This window comes from Nymphalis io, chromosome 20 (assembly GCF_905147045.1).
Source record: "Nymphalis io chromosome 20, ilAglIoxx1.1, whole genome shotgun sequence".
Classification (NCBI taxonomy): Eukaryota; Metazoa; Arthropoda; class Insecta; order Lepidoptera; family Nymphalidae; genus Nymphalis; species Nymphalis io.
Window position 1 is genome coordinate 2,923,529 of NC_065907.1, and position 27,220 is coordinate 2,950,748.

Below are 27,220 nucleotides of genomic sequence, written 5' to 3' on the forward strand. Positions count from 1 at the left end.
GAGGAAACCAGCTTGTGTCTAATTTCACTGAAATTCTGCCACATGTGTATTCCACCAACCCGCATCGGAATAGCGTGGTGGAATAAGCTTCATACCTTCTCCTCAAAAGGGAGAGGAGGTCTTAGCCAAAATATAATATAACCTTACATACGTTTGCTATTTGACGTGACAATTTAAAGGCTTTTTGACTTTAATTCATACACTAGAATATTCGTTTCAATGATTTTTATTAGTATCAGCTAAGAATTAATATCTAATTTTAGTTTTTTTTTTTTTTTATATATTTGCCGGGAGGGCAAATGACTCTACTCCACCTGATGGTAAGTGGTAGTCGAGTCCAAACGCGACGACGGCCAGTACAGATGGGAAAAACGTTTATAAATTAAAATTTTGAATTTAAGACGTTTATAAACTCCAAAACAAAGATCCGAGTATAACTTGAAACAAACAACCAAATTGTGTAGGCTGAAGTATTTTCTGAAAATCTAAGTAAAGTGAAGAGTTGGGAGTTCCAACCCCAGGGTAGGGATTCACTGTGGAAGTGCTCAGGAAACTTTTTAATTAAACCGTATTAATCGCGGAGCCTATGTGGAAATGTAATCTATGTTTGAAGTTATATATGACTTAAGATGAAATTTTAAATGTTTCGTTTAATATGCATTCAATTAAAAAGTAGTTAGAAAAGAAGAGTATCTACTTTGTTTGTGCAAAACATTAGCAGGACTGGCACATATGCCAACTGATTGTAAGTGGTCACCATGGCCCATGGCACTAAGATATTTTTTTTATACAGAATAGATAGGCGGACGAGTAACCACCGCCCATAGACACTCTTCAAACCGCAACACAACAATAATAAGTACTATTGTTTTGCGGAAGAATATCTGATGGGTGGTGGGTACCTACCCAGACGAGCTTACACAAAGCCCTACCACCAATGAGTAGTAATATTAACTCTTACATCGGCAATATGCCACTAACCTTGGGAACTAAGGTGTTATGTCCCTTGTATGTAGTTACACTGTCTTACTCACCCTTTAAACTTATGTAATGAAAGGGTATTACTTACTCAAAAACCAGTGTTTGGTTAATATTACAGTATTCGGTCGACTTAGTTTAGTAATAAAGAAAAAAGTTCGTTTACTTTTTTTTAAATAGGCTTATCGTGTTATTTGAAGGCTTCAATTACTAACCTCATTTACACCCAATTAGTAAACTACCACCTTCAAATGAGTTCAGCGCAACATAATCTTAAAGGATTAGATCCTTTTGATCTCCCAAATGGGAATTCCGTATGTAAATTATTAAGACTGATAAATTACTACACTATTATAGATAAAAAACAATACTTTTTAATTAAAGCGTAAACAATAGCCGTTATTACGTACTAGTTGTTTTGAACCAATATATTTTTCCAGCATAAAATTCTATATCTCTTTCTAGTGCATAGAGTAGATTTGCAAATCAATACGTTAATCAGTTGCTCCGTTATTGTGTTGAAGTAACTAATCAACTAAATTAGGACTCTGAAATAAGAAAAATAGGTATTAAGCTTTGCGGAAATTGCTGAGTCCATCATCAAATATTATAGCCCATTGTCGATAGCGGTATTTCAGCGTCTCATGAATAAGTCCCCCCGTCAGAGTTGAAAGAACAGCAATTTGTCCACAAATCCAAGGCTCCGAGAGGAATGGCCCACTTATATGAAGCAAACAAAACTGTAACTACTATAGCTTGAATTATGTCGCATTTACAAAGGTTTAGGGGTTTAGAGAGATCTCGTCTCGAGATTTATTATTTTTCTTATTTCAGCAGAGAAATCTTGTTATATTGTGTACATACTTACTTGATTTTTATAAATTATATTTAGTCGTCTTGTTTTCACGTGTAGCAATTATATATTGTGTGAGTATTGTTAACACTGTTAAATTAAAAATACCAATTCATGTAAAAATGTCCATACGAAAGTCCGTTATTCGCAGAATACTGGCTATTCTATTGTAATTGATCATACAGTTATGTACCGCGATCTGATTGTATTCGTGTTTGTGTATGTTTGCGGATCCTCTCAGAGGAAACAGGACAGAACAAACTATATCCTAGTTCTGTTCCGTTGTGTGTTTATTCCTTAGTCGTATAGCTTTGCCAGTGTCGAATTAAGTGTTTGTTTCATTTACTTTGTCATTGTAGATGTTTTACTTTTGTGATAAGTCTTGTTTGTATATTCTATTTTGTTTTGTTACAAAGTGCTAAAGTTGAATTATTATTTTAAGATGTATCTTTCGAAATAATTTCAAATATTGAGCTTCTTTTTTTTTTTTTATAGAATAGGAAGGTGGACGAGCATATGGGCCACCTGATGGTAAGTGATCACCAAACGCCCTTAGACTTTGGCATTGTAAGAAATGTCAACCATCGCTTATAGCCAATGCGCCACCAACCTTGGGAACTAAGATTTTATGTCCCTTGTGCCTGTAATTACACTGGCTCACTCACCCTTTAAACCGGAACACAACAATATCAAGTATTGCTGTTTTGCGGTAGAATATCTGATGAGTGGGTGGTACCTACCCAGACAAGCTTGCACAAAGCCCTACCACCAGCTTCTGTGTTGTTTAATAAGTTATTGTAAATATTTAAAATGCAGGAGACAAAATTATTAAATTTGCTTTTGTAATATATATTTTAGATTTCTTTTTCTACAACATTATTCCGGGTTCTTAAACTCGGAGCCTAAAGAGAAATCATTAAATCCAGTGCCTTTCTTAAAGATCTCTGTGAGTCTGTAACCAGTATATGATATACTGACATTGGATATCAAAAAATATTCTTATATAATTTCATTGTTTCAGGACTTACAGTCGGAAATCGAAACACATCGCGATGTATACGCATCGCTCACGGGAACCGGGCGGCGATTGCTCGGGTCCCTGTCATCCCAAGAAGACGCAGTTATGCTGCAAAGGAGACTGGACGAGATGAATCAGAGATGGCATCATTTAAAGGCGAAGAGTATGGCTATCAGGTCAGTGTTACTACAAATTTAGATATTTATTTTCTATAATATCTTTACATGCTTAATATTAAGTTCTGAGTTTAGTTAAGTTATCAGAAGTCAATACTTTTGACACAAGAATTTTGAGATTAATTTTAGGTGAATTACCAAGTATAGGTGTCTAAGTGTCTTGATGAAACGATTTTATCATCTCATATTTTTAATACGAAATCGACTGATGTCTTAAATTTCATACGTCGTGAGTCATTCTCATGCACGAAATTAAATCGAATATCTATTTTAAACATTTACAAAAGTACTTTAGTGTTTATAACAAAGTTAAAATTTTGATCGATGACCCCTAGGCTAGGAAAATCCCGTGTTACGAACCCTTTATTAATACAACACACATTGAAGGTTATTTTGAGTATAGCGAACTATTAATGGAATTCATGCACACAATGTGAGTTTGATTCAGTAAAAATAACTATATAAATAAAATAATAATATTTTCATAACTGAACATAACGTAAAACTCGTTCTTTATGGACTAACCACTAGATTTATTTAATTTAATATATGAGATATTCTCAAATATAAATCTTGCACTGGCATAAAATAACGCTATCGATTTATATATCACCTAACTGGTGGTAGGGCTTTGTGAAAGCTCGTCTGGGTAGGTACCACCCACTCATCAGATATTCTACCGCAAAACAGCAATACTTGATATTGTTTTGTTCCGGTTTGAAGGGTGAGTGAGCCAGTGTAATTACAGGTACAAGGGACATAAAGTCTTAGGTCCCAAGGTTGGTGGCGCATTGGCTATGTAAGCGATGGTTGACATTTCTTTCAAAGCCAATGTCTAAGGGCGTTGGTGACCACTTACCATCAGGTGGCCCATATGCTCGTCCGCCTTTCTATTCTATAAAAAAAATATACGAAAGTATTTATGTACCGCGAATGATTTTTTTAAAAACACTAATATCAATTAAAATGAATAATTAAAATTATCCGCTATAAAGTTGAATTCTCATTTTTAATTTGCAATTATTAAGAAATGCTCTAAAGCTAGTATCTCGTAAATTGTACTGATGTATCGTTATGCTGATTCATTTAACGAGATTGCGACCGAAGTGGTATCGAGCGATGCTTAATATCAATTAGAGCTGCATCGTAATTGGCTTAGCCGCGGTCTGACTGATCACCGCAACCTAACTTAGTTTAGGGATTTGGTTACACTTAACTCGTTATTGAACTACTTCTTTATAGATAGTTGTAGATACTTGTAATTGCGATTTTTTATCCGTTCACTATGCATTTGTGCATAGTAATTATTATAATATACATTATATAATATTATAATTACTAAATTTAATACATATATTTTAATAGTACAACAAAAAAATTAATTTATTTAAATTTGTAACTAATAAAAACATACATTTTTAAATTTATACACGCTTAAATCATTTTAAATCAAAAACCTCACGACTTTAATATCACTTAAAAAATAAAAAAATATTCGTTTTTAAAGCGTGTATTGTAACCACAGTTATCTATCGTACATAAAAACGTGTTACTGAACGCATTTTTAAACGTCACTTTTCGCGCTAAAAATGACAGATTGCAATGGCGGGAACAAAGCGAGTCGCTTGAACAGTTTTACGTTTGTTTTGAAATAAAAATGGCTTCTCATATTGAGTGTCCAGTGTTCTGCTTGTAGCGATGTTTTTGCATGCGTTTTAAAATGCAAATTAATGTCATTTTTAATGTCGTCCGCGTGTACAAAACTGACTGTATGAATTTATTGGATGTATGAATATTTTGCAAGGGTGTAAAAAAATAAAGCGTTTAATCGCAGTTTTTAATTGCATCCTGTGCTTACCAATCTTATTAATTATAAAAACTTACATTTTATTTAATTTTATTTGATAATCTACGTAATAATTATAAAAATTATTGATTAGGTCATTACAGATTGTAATTGCTCTGCGTAAGAACTATTTATTTAAAAGTTATTCTTATAAAAATCAATTATTTTTATTACTGTGATCAGATTTATAGGATGAGTAAGCCAATTAAACACAAAGAACGTTACGTACGTTAGATCGTTAGAACTTAGATAATCCTAACGTTATGCGGGCAACACTGTCTCAACGCTTTTTTTATTAAAAAAAAATATATTTTACGATGGGACTATGATATTCCTTTACGCAATTGCCATACAGAGTTTTAAATTAATCGGATGAACGGTGCGTGAACGAATCAAATACGATCAAAAACAAACACTATTTTTTATGTATAAGATAGTGTTGATGTCTATAGCATGTGGTGGCCAATTCCATTAGAGGACCAATTTTGTGTTCCAATTTCGTCTGCCTCGCTACAAAAAATAGCTTTTGACTTAACGGCACCTAGTAAATTATATTGTGTTGAATAAAAAAATACAGCCAGGTCCTGTGTATATTACTCTATATTTCTGTTAGAAATGCGAAAGTAACTCTGTCTTATCTGTTACGTTTTAACGGCGAAACCACTGTACCGATTGTGGTGAAATATTACTACCTAAAAGTTCAAACTAAAACTCGGCAAAGCCGCGGGTGAAAACTACTGTACTATAATGAATAAAACGATTTTATTGATCGGTAATAGATTTTGGCTATTGGTGAAGTAGTTATCAACACGTAACGGTCATCACATGAAACCACTATAATGAGCAATTTGATCCCAATCTTATATATAAACAAATGTTACATGGGCTTGAGATTAATAGACTTGGACTTTGCTTTGCATATCCCCATGAAATTAAGTCCATATATTTATCATGGAGAGGGCCTTCTAAACTAAATACTTAGTTATCAATATTGCCGAAAACAGCATGATGACCAGGTGTGTATCCACTAACCTTCATTGAAGCCTGGTGGGTTTTTATATAAATTTAATTTATTTTTTTAAATTTTATAAACGTTTCAACAACTCACTATGTCAATTGATATATATTTTATGTAGGTAGTCCAACGTCAGATACATTCAGCATACATAAAAGCCCGAAGACTGAAGAAAATATTAAGCTTAAAAATACTTAAAGGAATTTAAAAATTCTACAAATTTAAAATCATCAAAGGAACTTAGACGACGTTTGTAAATTTCAATTAACTTTACCGAAATTAGGCAATTTGTACGCGAGCAGCACCCATTGGCAGCTCGATAAATATCTGTCAGAAATTTCATTTCCTCTGAGCGGCCATTTTTACCGGCAGACGGTTTCGCAACGATGGAGTATTGAGATGGGATCAATCTTCATTATAATGAGTTTTAAAATATTTTAGCTGCTGGATCATTAACAATATATTATCCATACTAAATATATATATTACTTGTATATTTATATACATAGTTATAAATCTTAATTGATGTTATAATATACGCTTTCACGTCTTAACTATTCAACTGATCGTCATATAATTTTGCATACGCGTTGTCAGGGATACAAAAGAAGATATAGAGTACTTAACACCCCCCCCCCCTTCACACGTGGATTAAGTTGCAGTGAAAGCTAGTCAAGAATATTCTAAGCCTACGTCCACAGTTTGACGTGTATCTTAACTGAAGATTGTGGGTTAAAATTCCAGGCCAGTGAATGTTCAAACTCATTATGAGATGAGACCCAGCAGTGGGACATTTACAAACTGTTACTATTCATACGTTTCCGCAACAAGATTGGAAATATATTGTTTCGTGAATACGAATACAAACATTACATGCTGTGTAATTGTTGTTGTGTTTCTGAAGAATTACAAACAATTACAAACACAGAAATTGCCAACTATTTCACCGGAAATGGACTATTACGTCTGCATCCGCTATTGTCTATAGCAGTGTGTTAGATTGAATTTCGAATCTAAATAGAACAGTAACTGGTTGATAATATAATACTAAAAAAATAAAGCACGCTTCACACATGATATTTAATATACAAAACATTGTTGAACCCTAACACAAAAATTCATATAATTATTTGACCAACAATTCGCTAAAGCCTTTGAGCATGGATGCCTCACGAGGCTGAATTCAGGCAGGCATTCCTCTCGGAATTGTTACAAAATTCATATAAGGAAAATGTTCAGAAGATTTGTACGTTGTTAGCTTATTTAGATACTTTACTTGTCTTGAGGCGCTTGAGTTTGTTGGAAATATTTCGATAGAAAATTTGAATTTATGCAAGAAATTTATTACACTAACCGACAAAAACTAAGAAGTAATTTAGACAAGCCTTGATAATAAGGTTTTATACTCTAAAGAAATATTTGTCGTGAGAAATAATACAATACATGCGTTATGCATATATACTTTATTTATATAAGTATGTTGTATTGCAGTCTCTGCCATCGGTTTTTTATTATTCGAACAAATTATTAATTAAACAAGTATTTAACTTCATGAGAAGTCACGGCGTTTTTTATCTACCCTATCTTATCCGTAACAGCCTATGAATGTCCCACTGCTGGGCTAAAGGCCTCCTCTCCCTCTTTGAGGAGAAGGTTAGGACCTTATTCCACCACGCTGCTCTAGTGCGGGTTGGTGGAATACACATGTGGCAGAATTTCAATGCAATTATACACATGCAGGTTTCCTCACGACGTTTTCCTTCACCATAAAGCACGAGATGAATTATAATCACAAAATAAGCACATGAAAATTCAGTGATGCTTGCTCGGGTTTGACCCACGATCATCGGTTAGGATTTACCACTCGTTCTTACCACTGGGCCACCTCGGCTTAACACTGGGCCATCTCGGCTTATAATAAAAGTTAACTAAGCTTTAGGTACTATGCAAAACACATAAACATCGATATATAAAAGGTTTATTGTTTGAATAGTCTTATGTGCCTACACGTTTTCAATTCCAGGCATCACCATAATCAGATATTTCTTTCTTTTCTTATTTTGTCAACATTTTGTTTTGATAAACCCAGTGTAATTACAGACACGAGAACCATAACAACATAGATCCAATAGTGGGCATCGCATTGACAATGTGAGTGACTTAAATTCCTTGTAATGCTTATTTCTAAGAGAATTGATGGTGAATAAATAAAAAGGTTCTTTTTATCATCTGCATTCGTGAAATTAAAAAAAGGAAAAAGACTCGAATTCAACGTCATTACGTATGGTTTGATTGACTCTGTAATTAAAAGAATTACTTGAAAAAGAGAGTTACTTGCCGGTTCTCTCGATAGAATCTACATTCCGAACCGGTGGTAGCTTTACATTTAATTCAACACTCTTACGTGATGATTCAAAAGTTCCCTTATAAGACTAATTGAATTAAGAATTATTGTATTTGTTCTTAACCGAAAAAATATATATTAAAAGATAATTTTTAAATTTGGAATAAAAAATTAAATTTAAACTTATATGAGAAATTTCTATAAAACTTTGTATCATTATTATTTATATGTAGACATACATAATTTATATGTGATAAATATTGGGTTATAAAACTGTTTTACAACCCTTTCATACCCAGCAGCAGGCTTACATCCCTGGATGAGATAGATAGATGTGCAAAGTTGTTTTTATTACCCTTGAATTGCATATAAAAGATTTATAGGGTGCGGTATCAGATACAGCGACAAGGGCATAATATTATTTAATTTTATGGCATTCAATAAAACACAAATGTAACACACAAAAGGCAAAATAACATTGTAATTTTGTTATAAAATGCTAAGTTGCAATGCAAGCTATGTTGATATAACATCTATCTTTTTAATATTCAATATTGTTTTACTTGTTAAAACTAATATACGATACCAGTTGTCGTGGTTGGTGGATGCTTGCCTTTCACAGCGAAGGTTGTGGGTTCGATTCCCACCCAGGACAGATATTTGTGTGCATGAACATGACTGTTTATTCTGAGTCTGGGTGTAATTATCTATATAAGTATGTATTTACAAAAGAAAAATACTATATGTAGTATATCAGTTGTCTGGTTTCCATAGTACAAGCTCTGTACAAGCTTAATTTGGAATCAGATGGCCGTGTGTGAAAAAATATCCCAAGATATTATTATTATTATATTGCTATTATATTATATACATTACTTGTAATATTGAATATTTAAACTGAGCCCCGTTATAAGAATAATTCATAGTAAGATTGCATGCAAGCCTGTTGAGTGGGTAGGTAATAACCACTACTCTGTTATTCTACTGCCAAACAGTACTGTATGTTGCTTAAAGGGTGAGTGAGCCAGTATAAAATCCAAAATATAACACCATATACTCCGTACTTAGCGACGTATTGACCGTATAATGTAACTATAAACAATTCTATAGCTAAGTGAATAATATAAGAGAGCTTTTAGCACATCGCACAGAATACCTACTTCGATTGGAATACCATTGGAGATTAAAATCAACTAGACCAAATATATATATATTGATATAAATATCGGTTATACGAGCAGGTTGGCGTGGTTGGTAGAACACTTGCCTTTCACGCCGAAGGTTGTGGGTTCGATTCCCATCCAGGACAGACATTTTTGTGCATGAACATGTCTGTTTGTCCTCAGTCTGGGTGTAATTATCTATATAAGTATGTATTTACAAAAAGAAAAGTAGTATATGTAGAATATCAGTTGTCGGGTTTCAATAGCACAAGCTTTGTACAAGCTTAATTTAGGATCAGATGGCCGTGTGTGAAAAATGTCCCAGGATATTATTATTATTATTATATACTCGCCACCATTGTAACCATACGATTTTATTTAGTTTGCATACGAAGCGCTATAAAGAAGAGATGCTTAGTGATTTGATAGTGATATAAAAGAGGGATAGCGAAGACATCTTTATTGCTAAAATTTTATTACTAAATTCGCAATATATTACATTTTTATGCTTATTTAAAAAAAAAAACTGTGATGGTCCAGTTGTAAGAACGCGTGAATCTTAACCGATGATCGTGGGATCAAACCCAGGCAAGCACCTTTGAATTTTCATGGGCTTAATTTGTGATTATAATTCATCTCGTGCTTTACGTTAAAGGAAAACATCGTGAGGAAATCTGCACGTGTCTAATTTCGCTGAAATTCTGCCACATGTGTATTCCACCAACCCGCATTAGAGCAGCGTGCTGGAATAAGCTCCAAAACTTTCTCCTTAAAAAGAAAGAGGAGGCCTTAGCCCAACAGTAGGATATTCACAGGCTGTTACTGTACAGTACTGTTATTAACAGAATATTATGGATATTTTTAATGTTTTACATATGTAGCTTATATGTCTAATTTTAATAAGCGATTGGAATATATTTCCACTACTGAGTAAAGGACTTAATTTTATTGATTGTGATAAATCTTTATAAGTACCATCACTTCTCATATATCTTCTCTCTATCACCTGTATGCAGATGATCTTCAGATCTATTCACAAAGTAAAATTGCGAACCTTCCTGAAACTATACATTTAGTTAATAATGATTTATTAAATATTTCTAAGTGGTCTACTGCATTTGGATTACGAGTAAACCCAAATAAAACACAGGTGCTGATTATTGGTAGTTCAAAATTAATTTCTCGTATATCTTTTTCGGATCTCCCGGTTGTACACTTTAACGGTGTTAACATACCGTTCAGTGTTACAGCTAGGAATTTGGGAATTTCCTTTGACCAGCACCTGTCTTGGGAACCACAGATAAGTGAGGTTAGTAAAAAAATTTTTGCAGCCTTTGGCTCCCTTCGAAGGTTACGCAACTTTCTACCCATCCCTACCAAAATTATGTTAGCACAGTCACTCCTACTACCAATTCTCGATTATGCTGACGCATGTTATCTTGATCTAAAAGAGGAGCAACTTAATAAACTTGAGCGTCTCCAAAATCTTTGCATCCGATTCATATTTGGTCTTCGTAAATATGATCACGTTTCTGAATTTCGTAAAAAGCTCAAGTGGCTCCCAATCCGGCTTCGCAGGAATACTCACATCCTTCAACTTCTGTACTGTATTCTGTTCAATCCGTCTTCTCCTTCATATCTAAAAGAACGTTTTCAATTTCTTAGTTCTTCACATAGCCATAATCTTCGTTCTGAAGAGAATTTGATTTTAAAAATACCACCTCATACAACATCTTTTTATAGTGACTCATTTACAGTCCATTCAATTCGTCTTTGGAACTCTCTTCCACTAGAAGCAAGACGTGCACCAACTATTACTTCTTTTAAAAAAATGATAAAAGAGCACTATCTTGCTTCATGAAGAAATACTGCAATTAAATATTTTATTTATTATGTAAGTATCTATAGTATGTAAATGTATATATTTATAATGTGTATGTATATTATATTATTATATAATTATATATTTATGGAATATTTATTTATGTATCGTATATATACATATATATATTGTATCTATTTTTATTTTTTTATGTATTAAATAATTGTACACCCCTACCATCCTATCTCTCTCCTCTACCAAAGGTTGCCTGGAAGAGATCGCTGTTTTAGCGATAAGGCCGCCTATTGTACATTTTTCTTTTCTTTGTTTTGTTTTACTCCTATTATTTTTGTCTATATTGGTGTGCAATAAAGAGTATATAAATAAAATATAAATAAATCTTCTACCTATTCGGAAACACTCCTAAGACCTGAGAGAAACCGGCGAAAGGAACTCAGCTGGACTTTTCTTTTATTATTTCTAAAGTTGTTCACGATGTATTTACTTATATTTTTAATTCAAACAACTTAGATGCGATCACTTAATTCCCAATGTGTTTATGTAATATCCTTTTTTTAAATTTAACAATTGAACAGAACTGTCACAATTAACTGATGTACATAGAAATGTTAAGTAAACAAAGTTTACGACGCCTAGTTCAAATAAAGCATATTACAGATATACATATAACTCTGTAACTAATGCTTAATTTACATGTTTGAGTTAACTTCGTCAGAGCACAGGTGGTACCATCCCGCGGTCAACACTTTGATCCCTCGACGAATGGAAGGGTAGACCCTAAAGGATTGTGGTGAAAACATTTTTTCTCATTCCATTTTATGTCAAATTTCAAACGCATTCGAAAGTTTGTTTCGTTTGTTTTGTAAATAAACATTTTTTTTATTAACGTGAATTTGAATTTGGATTCATAAAAAATTTAAAATTATTTCCCAATATATATGTAACATGTTTTTAACACAAACAATTTGTATATTACTATTTTTATGTACAATTATGACAGTTACATAAACATAATTTCATCTTAATTAGTTTCATATAAACGGAATTATATTAACTTGCAATAAATAATTTTTTTTTTATATTTTCTAAATCCATAGACTAGAATCAATGGTTTCATTTAAATGACCTACCTTACTTTAACATCAAAATGGTAATCTTGCCCCCCATTATTTCGAATACACTGAAAGAACAAATTTTTCGATAGAAATTCGATAAAATTTTCCAGGCCCTCGGGATGTGCGACTTTGTATCTAGCCACTAGACCAACAAGGCAGTAGAGTTTATTTGTATATATATATATATATATAGAATATAAATTTTATGGAATAGGAAGGCAGACGATCATATGGACCACCTGGTGGTAAGTGGTCACCAACGCCTCTAGACATTGGCATTGTAAGAAATGTCAACCATCGCTTACATATCCAGTGCGCCACCAACCTTGGGAACTAAGATTTTATGTCCCTTGTGCCTGTAATTACACTGGCTCACTCTCCCTTCAAACCGGAACACAACAATACCAAGTACTTTGCGGTAGAATATCTGATGAGTAGGTGGTACCTACCCAGATGAGCTTAAGTAATATATATATATTATATGCACTAAGCTATTGTATTTAAATAAATCTAAAACAATTTTAACTAAACTCTAATAAAAAATACATTACACAAGAAATATCCTTAACGTAACATATTCTAATAAAACTGCTCTTAACAGTAATATGATTAAAAGTTGCCTGGGACAGTTTCGTTATAAGATTTAAATCTTAAAATCCATTGCCATGCGATTAAAAGCCTTAATCCCCTGCAATAAGATACAGCTAACTTCGTAGTTGCATATCAAAGTTGTACTCAAAGTTTAAAGCGGTGCCAGAGTAAAATTCTTTGCTGGCGAGATTTATACAATTGCATAGGGATGTGACACTGTTAATATCGATATAATATATACGTTTATGTATTTTTTATAATTATATATACTGTTTTTTTTATCATGGTACTATCATGGTATATCAGTGTTTTTTTTTGTATTTGAAATTAGATTTTTGATTTTTGAATAATATTAAACTAACAAATATTAAAGACTATAAGACTCAAGATTAAAAAAACATTTTTTTTTATTCTACAGTTTTAAAAAAGTGATTAATTAATTTATATAAATTAAATCTATCGATATATATCCCAGCACTTATATTATCTAAATCCTTGTCTTAACATATTAAAGAGCTGAGCGTCGGCCAATTTTCGACAATTGTAGGCATCTCGTATACCACAGCCAACTTTCTGAAACATTGTGTTGAGAGCACCGGGGCATGCTAAGACTTTAATATACTTTATGGGAAATTATACAATTACGGTTATAAATGATGTTGTAAAATTATATCATTCTTTTAAACTTGATCTTAATAGAATGTAACGAGATTTTGTAAGTTGTATACATGGTGTTGTAAAACCGAGATGGCCTGGTGGTTAGAAAGCATGGGTACCACCAATCCGCATTGGAACAGCGTGGCGGAATAAGCTTAAATGTAAGAAACCTTCTCCTCCAAAGAAGAGGCTTTAGCTTCGCAATGCGACATGAACATTGTACGGGCTGTTATCAAAGTATATGGTTCTTTGAAATTTGATCATAATAGATTTTGTAACTAAAGTACAGCACGCTAAGACTTTATTGTAATTAGTGTTATAAAATTATATCATCCTTTGAAGTTTGATCGTAATGGAAAGCTTTCGTAACAACAGTGTTTTAAAGGATCTTTAGTACAATTTATATTAAAAAAATACCGTTATAGTAAAAATAAAAGTTTACTTTGGAGACGAGCCAAAAAATATATTTTTAAATAATATCTTCTTTAAGCGATTCATTACTGTTTAATATTCTTAATGTTTTTTAGTCTTTAGTATGTGTAATTGCTAATTACATTACTTCTTGTCCCCAGGAATCGTCTGGAAAGCAATGCAGAACATTGGTCGGCGTTGCTGTTATCATTACGAGAACTAACCGAGTGGGTTATACGCAAAGAGACTGAATTAAACGCGCTCGCACCGCCACGGGGCGACCTTAACGCTCTCATCAAACAACAGGTAATTATTGTTTAACTATGTATATAAAATATTATTTAAAAGCCTGACCTGTTAAGACGTCTCCATCGCCCGTAGACATTGGCACGGTAATATATAAACCATCATTTACATCTCCAGTGCCAAACCAACCATCTTCTGCCAATAAAATAAATTGATGTCATGACAACATGAACCCAAGGGCTTAGAAGTGATTGAAAAGTTCTGATATCCAACTTCCAGTGTAATATTCATTAGATGGAAGACCAAATTGTATTGTCATCCAAATTAAGTATACTTGGAAGTTCAATTAACTCGACTATGAAAATAGGTTAAAAGTAGAATGCTAATATGTTGAATATATGAATTTCAATACCTTGCCCATCATAACGTTGCATCAGCTATTCATGTGGAACACTATAACAAAACTGTTGTGACTTAAAATAATACGCACCATCTCAGAATCAGATCATTAAATTTAATTTGGTTTAAACTAAATTAAACCATATATATAAAGTAATATAGTCCAATTTTAAAGACAATAATGTCTTCAAAATTCAATTTAACAGAAATATAGATTCATTAAAATAAAACATCTTAAATATCAATCCAAAAATAACCTAGAAAATTGTCAATTGTAAAAACCTTCAAGTCCAAAATAAACCAAGTTCTACAAGTTAATCTCTAAATAAATTACAACTTAGAATTGCCACTGAAGATATTGGAGCCACTAGAAAGAGAAAATGCAATGAAAATACTTCCTCTAGCGGAGGAAACAACAAAAAGGATTAATGCCGATAGCAAGGAAAAACAGATTAGTTACCGACGCTACCATGAAGTGGAGCTTGATCGTCAGGCTATTTTCTTAACTCAGGTGCTTTGTTAAGTATCTTTTTCTCCTCAGTATCAATATTAATGGCTCTCAGACTTGAGAAATTGAGTCTACATTCTACATACATTGTGTGGCATTTTTCTTTTGTTATTTTCTAATTATTAAATATGAAACAAGGTGGTTTATCTGATGATAATTTTTTCTGAAAGCCAAATTTTTATTGAGTGTGAGAAAATTGCTCATATGTTTTTAATCTTCATTTTTCAATATGTTACATACAACACCATAGACCATAATATTGCTCTTCACAATGTCTGTCTGTCTTCTCCCAGAAGTGGGAGGTTATTCAAGGGTTTTTTTTTATTTATTCTTTTACTGAACATAATTATGGAAATACGAATATATATAATTTAATATTTACAATTTACGGCGTACAATTTAAATAGCTTTGCCAATTAATAAATTTTATTCTCATGTTAAATACAAATATTACGCAACACTAAAATACATTTGTTTATAGTTTTATCTAAATAACGAAAATCTGTATTGGCTTATGTAGATTCAAATTTATTTGTAGTATCAAAATTGCTGCGGATTTTTTGTTTACATTTTTATTCAAATTATATCGGGCAATAAATTTATTTCACAATATTTACAAAAAAAAAATTAATGGCAAGGTATTTAGTGAATTGTATTATATTATAGATTTTACTATAATATAATACAATTCACTAAATATATCGAATCTTGTAACAAGTAATGCAAGTAAACCACAATAACACGTTAAATCAGACGATGAAAACCGTCGGATGCGCCACCATTTTGGTTTCGATCGCACCACATAATGGCGGATGCGTAGCAATAACGGCCATAACGTACGGATAAGATTTATTCTCACTGTATTTTTTACGTCCTCGAATTCTACGAATTATGTTTTTGAAATATTGTTTTCAATAAATTTAAGTAATAGCCGCAAATACTGACTTTTCTTTAATGAACAAAACAGTCAGCCTTTTGACGCTGAAGAACATTTTAGAAGACTTCATATGATGTTTCACCGCTTCTGTGATCTTGATCCAAGCGTCGTTCCCTAGCTCTTTTACTTTTATTTACTGAGACAATAGTTCCAGTTTCATGTTAATTCTTGAACGTCGCACTATCATTAAATCGTTTGTTTATTGTAATGTTAGATGTAGGTATAAATTAAAAATCTATCTAAACAGGTATATTTTTTCGATTTCGAGTTGATCCCGTATTCTCATGACTTTGAAATTTGATACAATAATTTTGCGAACAAGTAAACATTACTTTGACAATGTTTACATTGGAGCTATATAAAGATGCTTCTTGAATCCCTTAAGTATTATTTGAAATCAGAGCCTTTTCCGTTTTTCCAAATAAACCTATAACTTTGATAAAGTCACTAAAATGCTTGAATGGCTATTATTTAACGATATACTATCAATCGTTAAATTCCAACGAAGAATTAAAATCAAAACAATTGAAGTAGGCTTTTACTATTTTACATTGTAACAATGTAATTCTCAACCCTAAAATCGTTAAGAAACGTTTGTGAGTTAAATGAAATTATAAAACGAATGGCTTCTTAGATGATAACACCTTGGGAATGAAACGATCACCTGCAGGCTGCTTCAAAGATAAATATGTATAATTGCACTATAATTAAATATAAATTGCTGGAAAAAGAAATCCTCTGAGTTTCTGACGTCGATTCAAGTCTGAAGTATTTATTTTCAAACTGGTAGTTTTTTTGACATTCAGTAAGTAAGAGTAATGCATCTATATTAAATTAATTTTATATAATCCGGGTTCCTTCAAACGAGGCGTAAAGAGGCATCTTGCGAGTCGGTAAGGCGAAGGCAGCTACTGCAGAACATTCTTCCCGACTGTACTGGCTACTGGCTTACCATCAGGTGGAATAGTCATTTGCCCTCCCGGAAAACAAAAAAAAAATTGAATTTTTAGATATTACTGTGAAGATTTGGCGAAGAACTCAGTAGATATTTTTTATATATTACAATCATCCTACCGCTGATTCAAATTGAAATTTTACTGAAAAGAACTGTCATGAAACTAAGTAGTAACTTTTATATTTCAGTACATATCTAACTGAAGAGCTTGTTACAAAACATTTCAATGAGTGTTACTATTTTATGCAAATTGACATCCGACGAAATGCAATTCGAACGAATTGAAAAATAGAAAGAGACTGAAGTGTTCTGCAAACTGTACAAAATTTCAAGCACATTATTGCGAATATTCTGGAAGCATTATTTACGATAATTATGGCGCAATGTTGTTTTATGGAGGGCATACTTCTGCTAGCTCACTTATTCGAATAATTTCTCGCGATTTATTCAAATAAGTTGGAAAATTATGATTTTCATGCAGGATCTATAAATAAATCCTGTATAATTAATATTTGTAATGTATTTATTGAAAAAGAGTAACTACTGAGTTTCTTGAAGTTTCTGAGAAAGTTTTAGTATATAATACTATTTTCGCTTCGACCGTGAGTCCCCCCCACACCCTATACACTTTTATGTGATTGCCTTGTTGGACTAGTGGCTACATACAGGTCCTGGGTTCAAATAAAAATATATTGGGATTTTCTGTCGAAAATTCTTAGTAGCAGCCCTTAGTCTGGAAGTGGGAAGTGTGTACACTCCTATGCCTCGGAAAGTACGTAAAGCCGTTGGTCCTGCGCCAGAACCCTTTCCGGTTGTGTCGAATTGCAATCCATCGGATTATGAGAGTTAGGGAATAGAGTGTGCACCTGTGTTTGTGCACATACCTGTGCACTATAATATATCGCAGTTGGCTAATCTCTCTTGAGATTGATTGCCGTGGCCAAAATCGGTCCGGAGGACATTATTATACTTTTATGTCCTCCTGACAACGTGTATACGAAGTTCATGATGATTGATTGAAAAGGTACGTGAAAGCGTAACAAACAAATAAACTCACTTTCATATTTATAAAATTAGTAAGAATTATGATACAAGTAGCTGCGCTTCGCAGATTCATCCGCTTTAAAAGACTATTGACGTGACAAGTGTGAATTTCATGTTTTTGTAGCTTTTATAAAAGATGCATAATGTCACGCTCAGTCACATTTATTGCGCGCTTTAGTAATAGAATTGACATGTAAAAAATAAAATAAGTAACTTAAATAATAATTTACTTGTTGGTAGGGGTTTCAATTCAATTGCTAACCCGCCTGGTTATGTACCACACACTCATCAGATATTCTACTGCCATACTTAGTCAATACTAACTGTGTCCCTGTTTGAAGGGTGAGCCAATGTAACCACACAAGTGACATATTAGTTCCCAAGGTTAGCGGCGCATAGGCGAAGCACGGAATGGTTAATATTTCTCATATCGCCTATCGGTGGTGGCGACCATTTACCATCAAGTGGCCCGACCGTTTGTCAGTCCCTAGACTATCTATTGCATAAACAAAATGATAAAAAGATTTGTTAATCTCTCCGACGAATATAAAATATAATGTTCTTTATTTATTTTATTGTTTATTAAATTCTGCAAAGCAAATCATAATAAAAGGTTTAATATTTATCTATTATTTATACTTTATTCCATTTCCCACGTGTGTGTTTATTTTAATCTATGGTATATATTTGGTTTTGTTTGAGGGTTTCCAATTTTCGATAATCCTCTGATATAAAGCCGATTACAATTCGACAAATCGTTGACCCGTGCGGGAATCAAATTCAAAAAATATCATGGAAAATAAAATTGATTTATAAACATTTATTACCAAATTTTAATTTTATAAAAGGAATCGAACATTTAAAAATAATATTAATACTATTTTAATTATTTGAGAAAATGGGAAATTAATAAAAACATACTTATTTAAATTGTTATTTTTGACGTAAAACTTCATTATATTGCCAAAAAACATGCTTTATTGATTTCATAATGTTAGAATATACAGTTTGCAACCCTACAAAGATGGGCACTTGCATACTGGGGGCCCATCTCATTCACCAGAAAACACATAATTTGAAATGTAAAATGGGTTAATTACATTTTTTACTAAAACTTTACTATGATTTTGTAAACGTAGGTAATGTTTGTATGTGTGTGAGATATATATGTGAGTCGATTAATAAATAAGAAATTCCGTCTTCATAACTAAAATTGATAGGAATTTGTCACTATGTGTTGTGTTGCTCATCAGATGATAAATCTCTTTCAGGATGATCACCGAGCATTCAGACGGCAGTTAGAAGACAAGAGGCCAGTTGTTGAGAGCAACCTCCTCAGTGGAAGGCAGTACGTAGCCAACGAGCCTCCGCTCTCCGACACTAGCGACACGGAACGTGAGTTACTTGCAATTAATTGTATTATTATTTTTTAAATATAATTTATGATATACATCAAAAACTTAAACATTTACTTAGCCTTTAATAACATTTTCTTTTGTGAGTTTTAATGAGGAAATGGTTTGAACACCGATGCTTCAATAGTGATTGAACATATGTCTCTCTCACGATGTTTCCCTTCAGAAGATGAACTACGATGAATATTTAGTGAAGCTTGCTTAAATTTTGATAAATTGAACTGGAGAAGAGAGCAAACTCTACTAAAAAATTGTCACTTCATCGCAATCGAATGGAAACGTTATCAGTAACAGCCTGTTAATGTCCCACTGCTGGGCTAAGGCCTCCTCTCTCTTTTTTGAGGTGGAGGTTTGGAGCTTATTCCACCACGTTGCTCCAATGCGGGTTGGTAGAATATATATGTGGCAGAATTTTAATGAAATTAGACACATGCAGGTTTCCTTACGATGTTTTCCTTCACCGTCAAGAACGAGATGAATTATAAACACAAATTAAGCACATGAAAATTCAGTAGTGCTTGGAGTTGGAACCCACGATCATCGGTTAAGATTCACGCGTTCTAACCACTAGGCCATCTCAGCTTTTTTTATAACGTTATGGTTGCCATTTAAACATTTTACTACTCGTCTAGGTCGGAATAGAATCGTGAACCATAACCGTTATACATTAGTAAGAATTCGGTATTCTTATAAACCAACAATACTATATCTACCAAATCAGTGACTCTTACGTGACATAGCATTGTAATACTATATAAAAGTTTAAACTGACAATTCCAGTTTTTTTTATTATTGAAAAATTCTTTCAAAAAATCTAATTAAACGGACCAAAGCAAACGTGACATACTCTCAGGGAATTTTACCAATACGTTCTTGTCCTGGTAAAAGGGAACGGTTGACGAAAATAGCTTAGCTGCGTCCCGGTATTCAATTAAAACTCCTTGTGATCACGTGATCGATTCGAACGTCAACATTCGTTGCCAATTACCGGGAACGCTGACTTTAATTGACGTCCTCATTGTTACCTACTACCCTCTTTCTCGTATATTCCCTTTATCCAATGAGGGAATTGGTAACATGCTGTCAATAGACCGGATAGTTTGTACGGTTTTATTACGATTTTCAAGTCGCACTAGCAAGTCTTCGTTTATTTTTGTATTGGAATTAACTCGTGAATTCGCTTTGTCGTCCGCCACTTTGAATTTGTAATTACGTCATCTATTTTACAAAGTTCAGGGGCTCTAAATTTGTTAGCTTATTATATAATTTAAACAATACTTTTTATGTACTACGACATTTTAGGAAATCTATGTATTTTAGGTTGATATCTTGAATATACTTATTATTTTAATAGAAGTAATAAATTAAAGTAATGTAATCCTCGAGAAATAAATAATAAAAGAACGAATCGACTGAAGTTGAAACAAAAGCTACAACACTGATTTACGCTGTCGCACATTAAATATTATTGTAATTTATAATTCTCTACTGGTGGTAGAGCTTTGTGCACGCTCGTCTGGGTAGGTACCACCCACTCATCAGATATTCTACCGCTAAACAGCAATACTTGATATTGTTGTGTTCCGGTTTGAAGGATGAGTGAGCCAGTGTAATTACAGGCACAAGGGACATAAAATCTTAGTTCCCAAGGTTGGTGGCGCATTGGCTATAAGCGATGGTTGACATTTCTTACAATGCCAATGTTCAAGGGCGTGTGGTGACCACTTACCATCAGGTGCCCCATATGCTCGTTCACCTTCCTATTCTATAAAAAAAAAAAAATTCTATGGATTCATTAATAGAACAAAGGGAAAGAAATTTTATAACAACAGGCTGTATACGTATACAGGCATGCAAATAAACAATTTAAGGGGTTTTATGTCTCAAAAGTTTCCGTCAAAGCGCGTCAATTTGTTTCCTAGCATTTAAACCCATGAGATCACCTGAACAATCACCTGTCGTTTGAAATTTTCATATCATCAGACTACAGAAGAGAATATAGATTACTTGAGCTATTCCAATACGAATACCTCAAAAGTTAATTGATACAGCGTATTCATTTTTAACAGTAACAGCCTGTTAATGTCTCACTGCTGGGCTAAGGCCTCCTCTCCCTTTTGAGGAGAAGGTTTGGAGCTTATTCTACCACGCTGCTCCAATGCGGGTTGGTAGAATACACATGTGACAGAATTTCAATGAAATTAGACACATGCAGGTTTCCTCACGATGTTTTCCTTCACCGTCAAGCACGAGATGAATTATAAACACAAATTATCATTTTTAATAATTCTTCAATATATGTAAATTATACATGTCATGTTTGCTCGAATTTCAGTTCGTTAAACAATATTATCATATACTTGAATATATTATACATAGTTAATTGAATATATTGGTACGAAATTCATGCACTATAAACAGTTTGTATAATAATAACAACGTACATACATATGTGCTTCGGAACTTAGAAACGGTTTACTTCACCAAATAAGCTTGACATACATTATATATTACGCAATATATAAAATATTATAAAAATACATTAGCGTTGGTATGCCTAAATCATCATGGAGGATCTAGATTTAATTGTATATGACTTATATATTAATACAATATTCTTGCTATTTCAAATGGTCACGACTTCTAAAGTAACGATTTTTAATTTTGATTTTTATATATTTAAGTCCTTTATAAATAATTCTTATATAATATGCCTACAACAGTAGATAACAATGAATATAATGGAAATATATATGTTTATAAAATATAGAGCGTAACTTACTTTGTTTCTACATTGTTGATAATTTTACCTATTTTTATCTTAAAATATTATTTCAATTTTTCAAATAAGAATTTAACAATGTCTGTCATTGATACTGCGCCTGCGCCTGCATAGTTATTTAGTTAACAATCATAGCATATCATAGAGGAAAAATATAAAAATCATAATTGGAATAACGATTTCTCTGACTGAAGTCATTGAACGTGAAAAACGAAATAAAAAAACCAACCAAGTAACGATGTAACCACAAAAACGATGGATGCTTTGAAATCACGAGTACTCTTTAATTAAACCAGGTTTCGAGAAACCCTTTGGATAGACCAAAGAGCCGCTTCAAAATCTTGATTACTCTGTATAAAATTACCGGTCCGGTTCGGATGGAGTGTACAAAATGTATTAATGAATTCTGCACATTAAGCGCAGAATTCATAATGGATCTCTTTGCTTTTAAAACTCGAATTAAGCTAATACGGCTTGGTTTGTTTTTATAATATTTCTATCTTTTTTCAATGTCGTTTAAAATTTCAAGGTAACTCTATTTCTTCTCCTATGGTATTCTTTTTTTATTAAAAACAATGGTGGTAAATTTGGAGTATCCTGGGCCCAACGCTGACGTTATATTCGCCTTAAACATTTGGCCTTTTAAGCTTAAAGCATTTTAAAGTCATTTCCGCTTCTTATTACCTGAATCTCAATTTTTACCAATAACATATTCGTTATTATTACTTATAAACGAATTACCTATACGACTGTTAAATAAATACCTACTAATAAAATTTAATCTTTTAGTACCGATAAACAATTAATTAAGAGTGGTGGTAGGGCTCTGTGCTAGCCCGTCTAGGTACCACGCACTCATCATATATTCTACCAAAATTATAAAAGCCGACAAGTTTGTTTTTTAGTTTAAATACTTTAACGTTTTTCAAATATTAACTATTTATTTCTAAGGGTTATATAGACTATAAATATATCATACTATGATCCACGGGATTAGCAGTAACGTTAAAGAAAGCCAGCAGCAAAATTTCAGTTTTGAACCTCTGGCCCCATACATGGTCCTCTCTACGCTTTTTTTCTATTAACAACAACCTAGTTATTGGTAGATTATGTTAAGACAGAGTACAAATCCGTTCAGTAATTTTTGCGTGAAAGAGTAACAAACATTCATCCATTCCCAAAATTTCTCATTTATAATATTAGCAGGGTAACCAATGTATTGGAAAATGAATTTATTTTATTCGATTCGAAGTTTTTTTTTTATGTTATAGGTAGGCAGAGTAGTGGTCACCATCCACCCAGACATTGGTACCGTAAGAAATATTATCATCCCTTACATCGCCAATGCACCACCGACCTTGGAAACTAAAATTTTATGGCCCTTGTTCCTGTAGTTACACTGGCTCACTCACCCTTCCAACTAGAACACAATATTAACAAATACGATGAATAAAACCTAGACGTTCCTACACAAAGCCCTACCACCAAGTAAATACGAATCAAAGCATGGCAAAACTGTTCCTCAAAGAGAAGCAAAAATATATTTTCCGAAAACCTTCGTCTAAATATATAAAGTTGGTTAAGTTACGACGACGTCAATTCTTAAAATCCTCACGTTTTTATACTACGGATCCTAAGGGTTGTTTAACATTTTATCTAAAAAGTTTTACCACCTCTTTCTGCTAAAATAATCTCATAGCGCATAGAGGCTGAAATATATATTTTTTCTATCCAAAGATCACAGGTTCAAATCCGAGCGTAAACGACTAAGTTTTCATAAGCTACGTTTCTTGTTCTAACTCGACATGCTTAGTGGTTAAGCCATCCAATGAGTGGTTTTTGTTAATTTTTACTTTTAACACCTCATTGAATGGATTAAAAAAAACACTACATTTATCGCTTTGCTAACAAACTACAAATCTAGCTAGCTAGCTTGATGTATGAAGAACTGACATAGTTCTCTTAATGGATGAGCCATGAACCAAATATTCTGTTTAATAAATATTATATACAAATTCTATGTCCAAGAATTCGCTAAAACAAAAGATGCAATTTATAAATTCAATCACAGAGAGATTCCAACGGAAATAACTATGGAATTATTAAATTCTTTATTTTCAACTGAACATTAAATATTAAGAGCGTTCAAACGAACCTCGACTGCCGTTCCCTGGACGGGAGAAAAATTTAGAACGTTTTATTAGTATTGAAAATTTTTCTCTTGCTGTTTATTAAATACAAATTCGAAATTTAAATTACAAAAAATGGTGCTGAAGCGAGATAGCTGTATATTTAAGTGTAAGATAAGTGATCGAAGGTCTTTGATTTAATAAATAAAAAAAAGATATAATATACAACCAGTTTAGTATGGTTATAGTTGATTTGACTTTTTGCAAGACCTTCTCGATGATAAGTTGGTACCATCAGATATTCTACCACCAAATATCAATTCCTTGAATTAATTTGATTAGAAGAAACACTCAACGTCTATGGGTGGTCGTGACCACTTACGACCAGGTTGCCCACTTGCCAGTTTGCCTACATAATACAATAAAAATTAGCTTTAATGATAATATCTATATCTATAATAGCTACTGATATCATATATTCCAATAAATATAATTCTTAAATCGATACATTTATTTAACAGTGAGCAGAGACAGCGAAGGTGATTCGCGAGGCTATCGCACAGCGGAGGAACAGGCGCGGGAGCTGTCCAGGTCGATTCGCAGAGAAGTCGCCAAGTTAGCTGATAAATGGAACACGCTGGTGGACAGGAGCGACGCGTGGGGACGGTGCTTGGATGACGCTGTACAGGTAAGATATTACATATAACTAAATCATTTACAGGGATTGAGTGAAACGAAAACTAAGGGGAATTAAAATGGCGATGATGTTAAAAAAAAATTGGAAAATAATAAAATTTCTAATTAAAATAAATTCGATCGAACTAACAAAGTTTTTGTTAAATAGTATCAGTGCCATCTATCGGCGAATGGTATTAAACGTAAACACAATCAATAGACAATCTTTGTTTACGTAGTTCACATTAAAAAATGTAGAGGGCGTTAAACTAAAATGTTTGAAAATTCATATTATAGTAATCGATATTGGCGTGAAGGTTTATGGTATAGTACCATCAACGTCCAATAGGTAGCGTGCGAGTAATATCGATTATTTCTTACCAAAATAAATTATTGGCATTGCAATACGGGCACTGATTATTATGTGCGCAGATTATTGAATTTCCTTGAAGATATATCCTTTCATAACCTTAATATTAAACGTAAATTACTTTATATCATATTAAACATTACCATATACAAACAAAGACATTGACATTAATAATATTAGTCACCATAAAACATGACAAAAAGCATACAATTGATATGAGTTAAAAAGAGTTACTAATAAGTTTTTCACCTTTTCCATTCGTAAGATATTGGGAACCAGTCTCGGTGCTAAACATTAAACTGACAAAATAGTTTTATAAAATTAGGAATCGAAAATGCACGGAAAACCAGTTCGAATAAAGTATTCGTTGTTTAAAAACAAAACAAAAAAAAAAAAAACTCCGATATCATAAATTTTCGTTCAAAAATATTTTTATAGAACTTATCACTTATAATTATGGATAGCAGACAACACACAACACAAGCCGGTAGTTTTAATACTAAGATCAGTAGGGCTATTCTGGAAGAACAAACTCGAAACTCACCGCAGAAAAAGGTCGTCAAATGTCAGAAAGTGATATGCGACATTGATCATTATAATCATAACATTTCAAGAATACACACATCAAAATAGTCGGTTCGTATTTATCACATAAGTCGTTTGTCAAAAATTTTTGATGACTTCATACAGAATATCACATGTACAAAAAACTCTGCTAATTGTCTCCGCCCACCGAGCTATCTTTATAAGTGTTAAACTTATAGTGTTTTACTTATAATTTATTAGTGATCGAAGGTGTTAAAACTCACCCATGCATATAACTTAAACCGCAGAAACTATGTTAAAATTGTGTTCCAAATAATTAAATACACAGTAACTTCAAAATCTGGATTGCCATTCCAGATTTAGAAATTTACTGGTGGTAGAGCTTTGTGCAAGCTCATTTGGGTAGGTACCACCCACTCATCAGATATTCTACCGCAAAACAGCTGTACTTGGTGTAGTTGTTTTCCGGTTTGAAGGGTGAGTGAGTGTAATTACAGGCACAAGGGACATAACATCTTTGTTCCAAAGGTTGGTCACACAAAAACTTTTCTATTCCTGATGTGTGCGCAATAACATACCTAACACCTCCCACATAACGCCACTAGTGAAAACTAATATTCTTTATTTAAATTAAAATATATATTCGTTTGTTTGTCCTCTATGCGTTCCTGAACCATCGATCCGCTTGTAATGAAACAAAAATTATTCTATGTTTTATTTTCAAATTTAAGTAACTTTTTAATTACGTCACGTCATCCTTATATATAACAGAAAGTTTCGTAAGTCGTTCTGCGTAAATGCACGAAGGTTCCTATTGTCCTTCTCTATGAGCGTTTAATGTAGAGTGTAGGCCCTATCTAAATCTTCTGCTGAGAAGCCATTGCGTATACATATATATTAAATATAAATTTAATCGAACGCGGTAAAAAGTATGATTTTTAAGGTCAAATTTTAGTGCAACCTATAAACGTATGTAACGTTTGAGTGAAACGATTTTGACGCAAAAATTTCTTACTTCTGTTATATACGCGATTTTTTTTCAATATGTAAATTTATCCGTGCGTACCCAACTCAGAATATGTTAAATAATATTATCATTTACACAACCGCTTCAACGTATTCAATATACATTTAATATTAAAAGTTTTTTTTTAAATCTGTACAATTAAAGTCAATTTAAAAAAAGCTTATTCATCACATTGAT

General features: G+C 32.8%; 1 protein-coding gene across 2 annotated transcripts in view; it reads left to right on the plus strand.

Annotated features, from left to right (window-relative positions):
* The window catches only part of LOC126776464 (dystrophin, isoforms A/C/F/G/H), a 568,446-nt gene that overhangs the window by 468,816 nt on the left and 72,410 nt on the right, over positions 1-27,220 (plus strand). For both annotated transcript variants that reach the window (XM_050498980.1, XM_050498981.1), the window contains 4 exons: positions 2,853-3,025; positions 14,172-14,316; positions 19,371-19,494; positions 24,947-25,113. In XM_050498980.1, the coding sequence (XP_050354937.1) occupies positions 2,853-3,025; positions 14,172-14,316; positions 19,371-19,494; positions 24,947-25,113 (609 nt within the window). The remainder of the gene's footprint in view (positions 1-2,852; positions 3,026-14,171; positions 14,317-19,370; positions 19,495-24,946; positions 25,114-27,220) is intronic.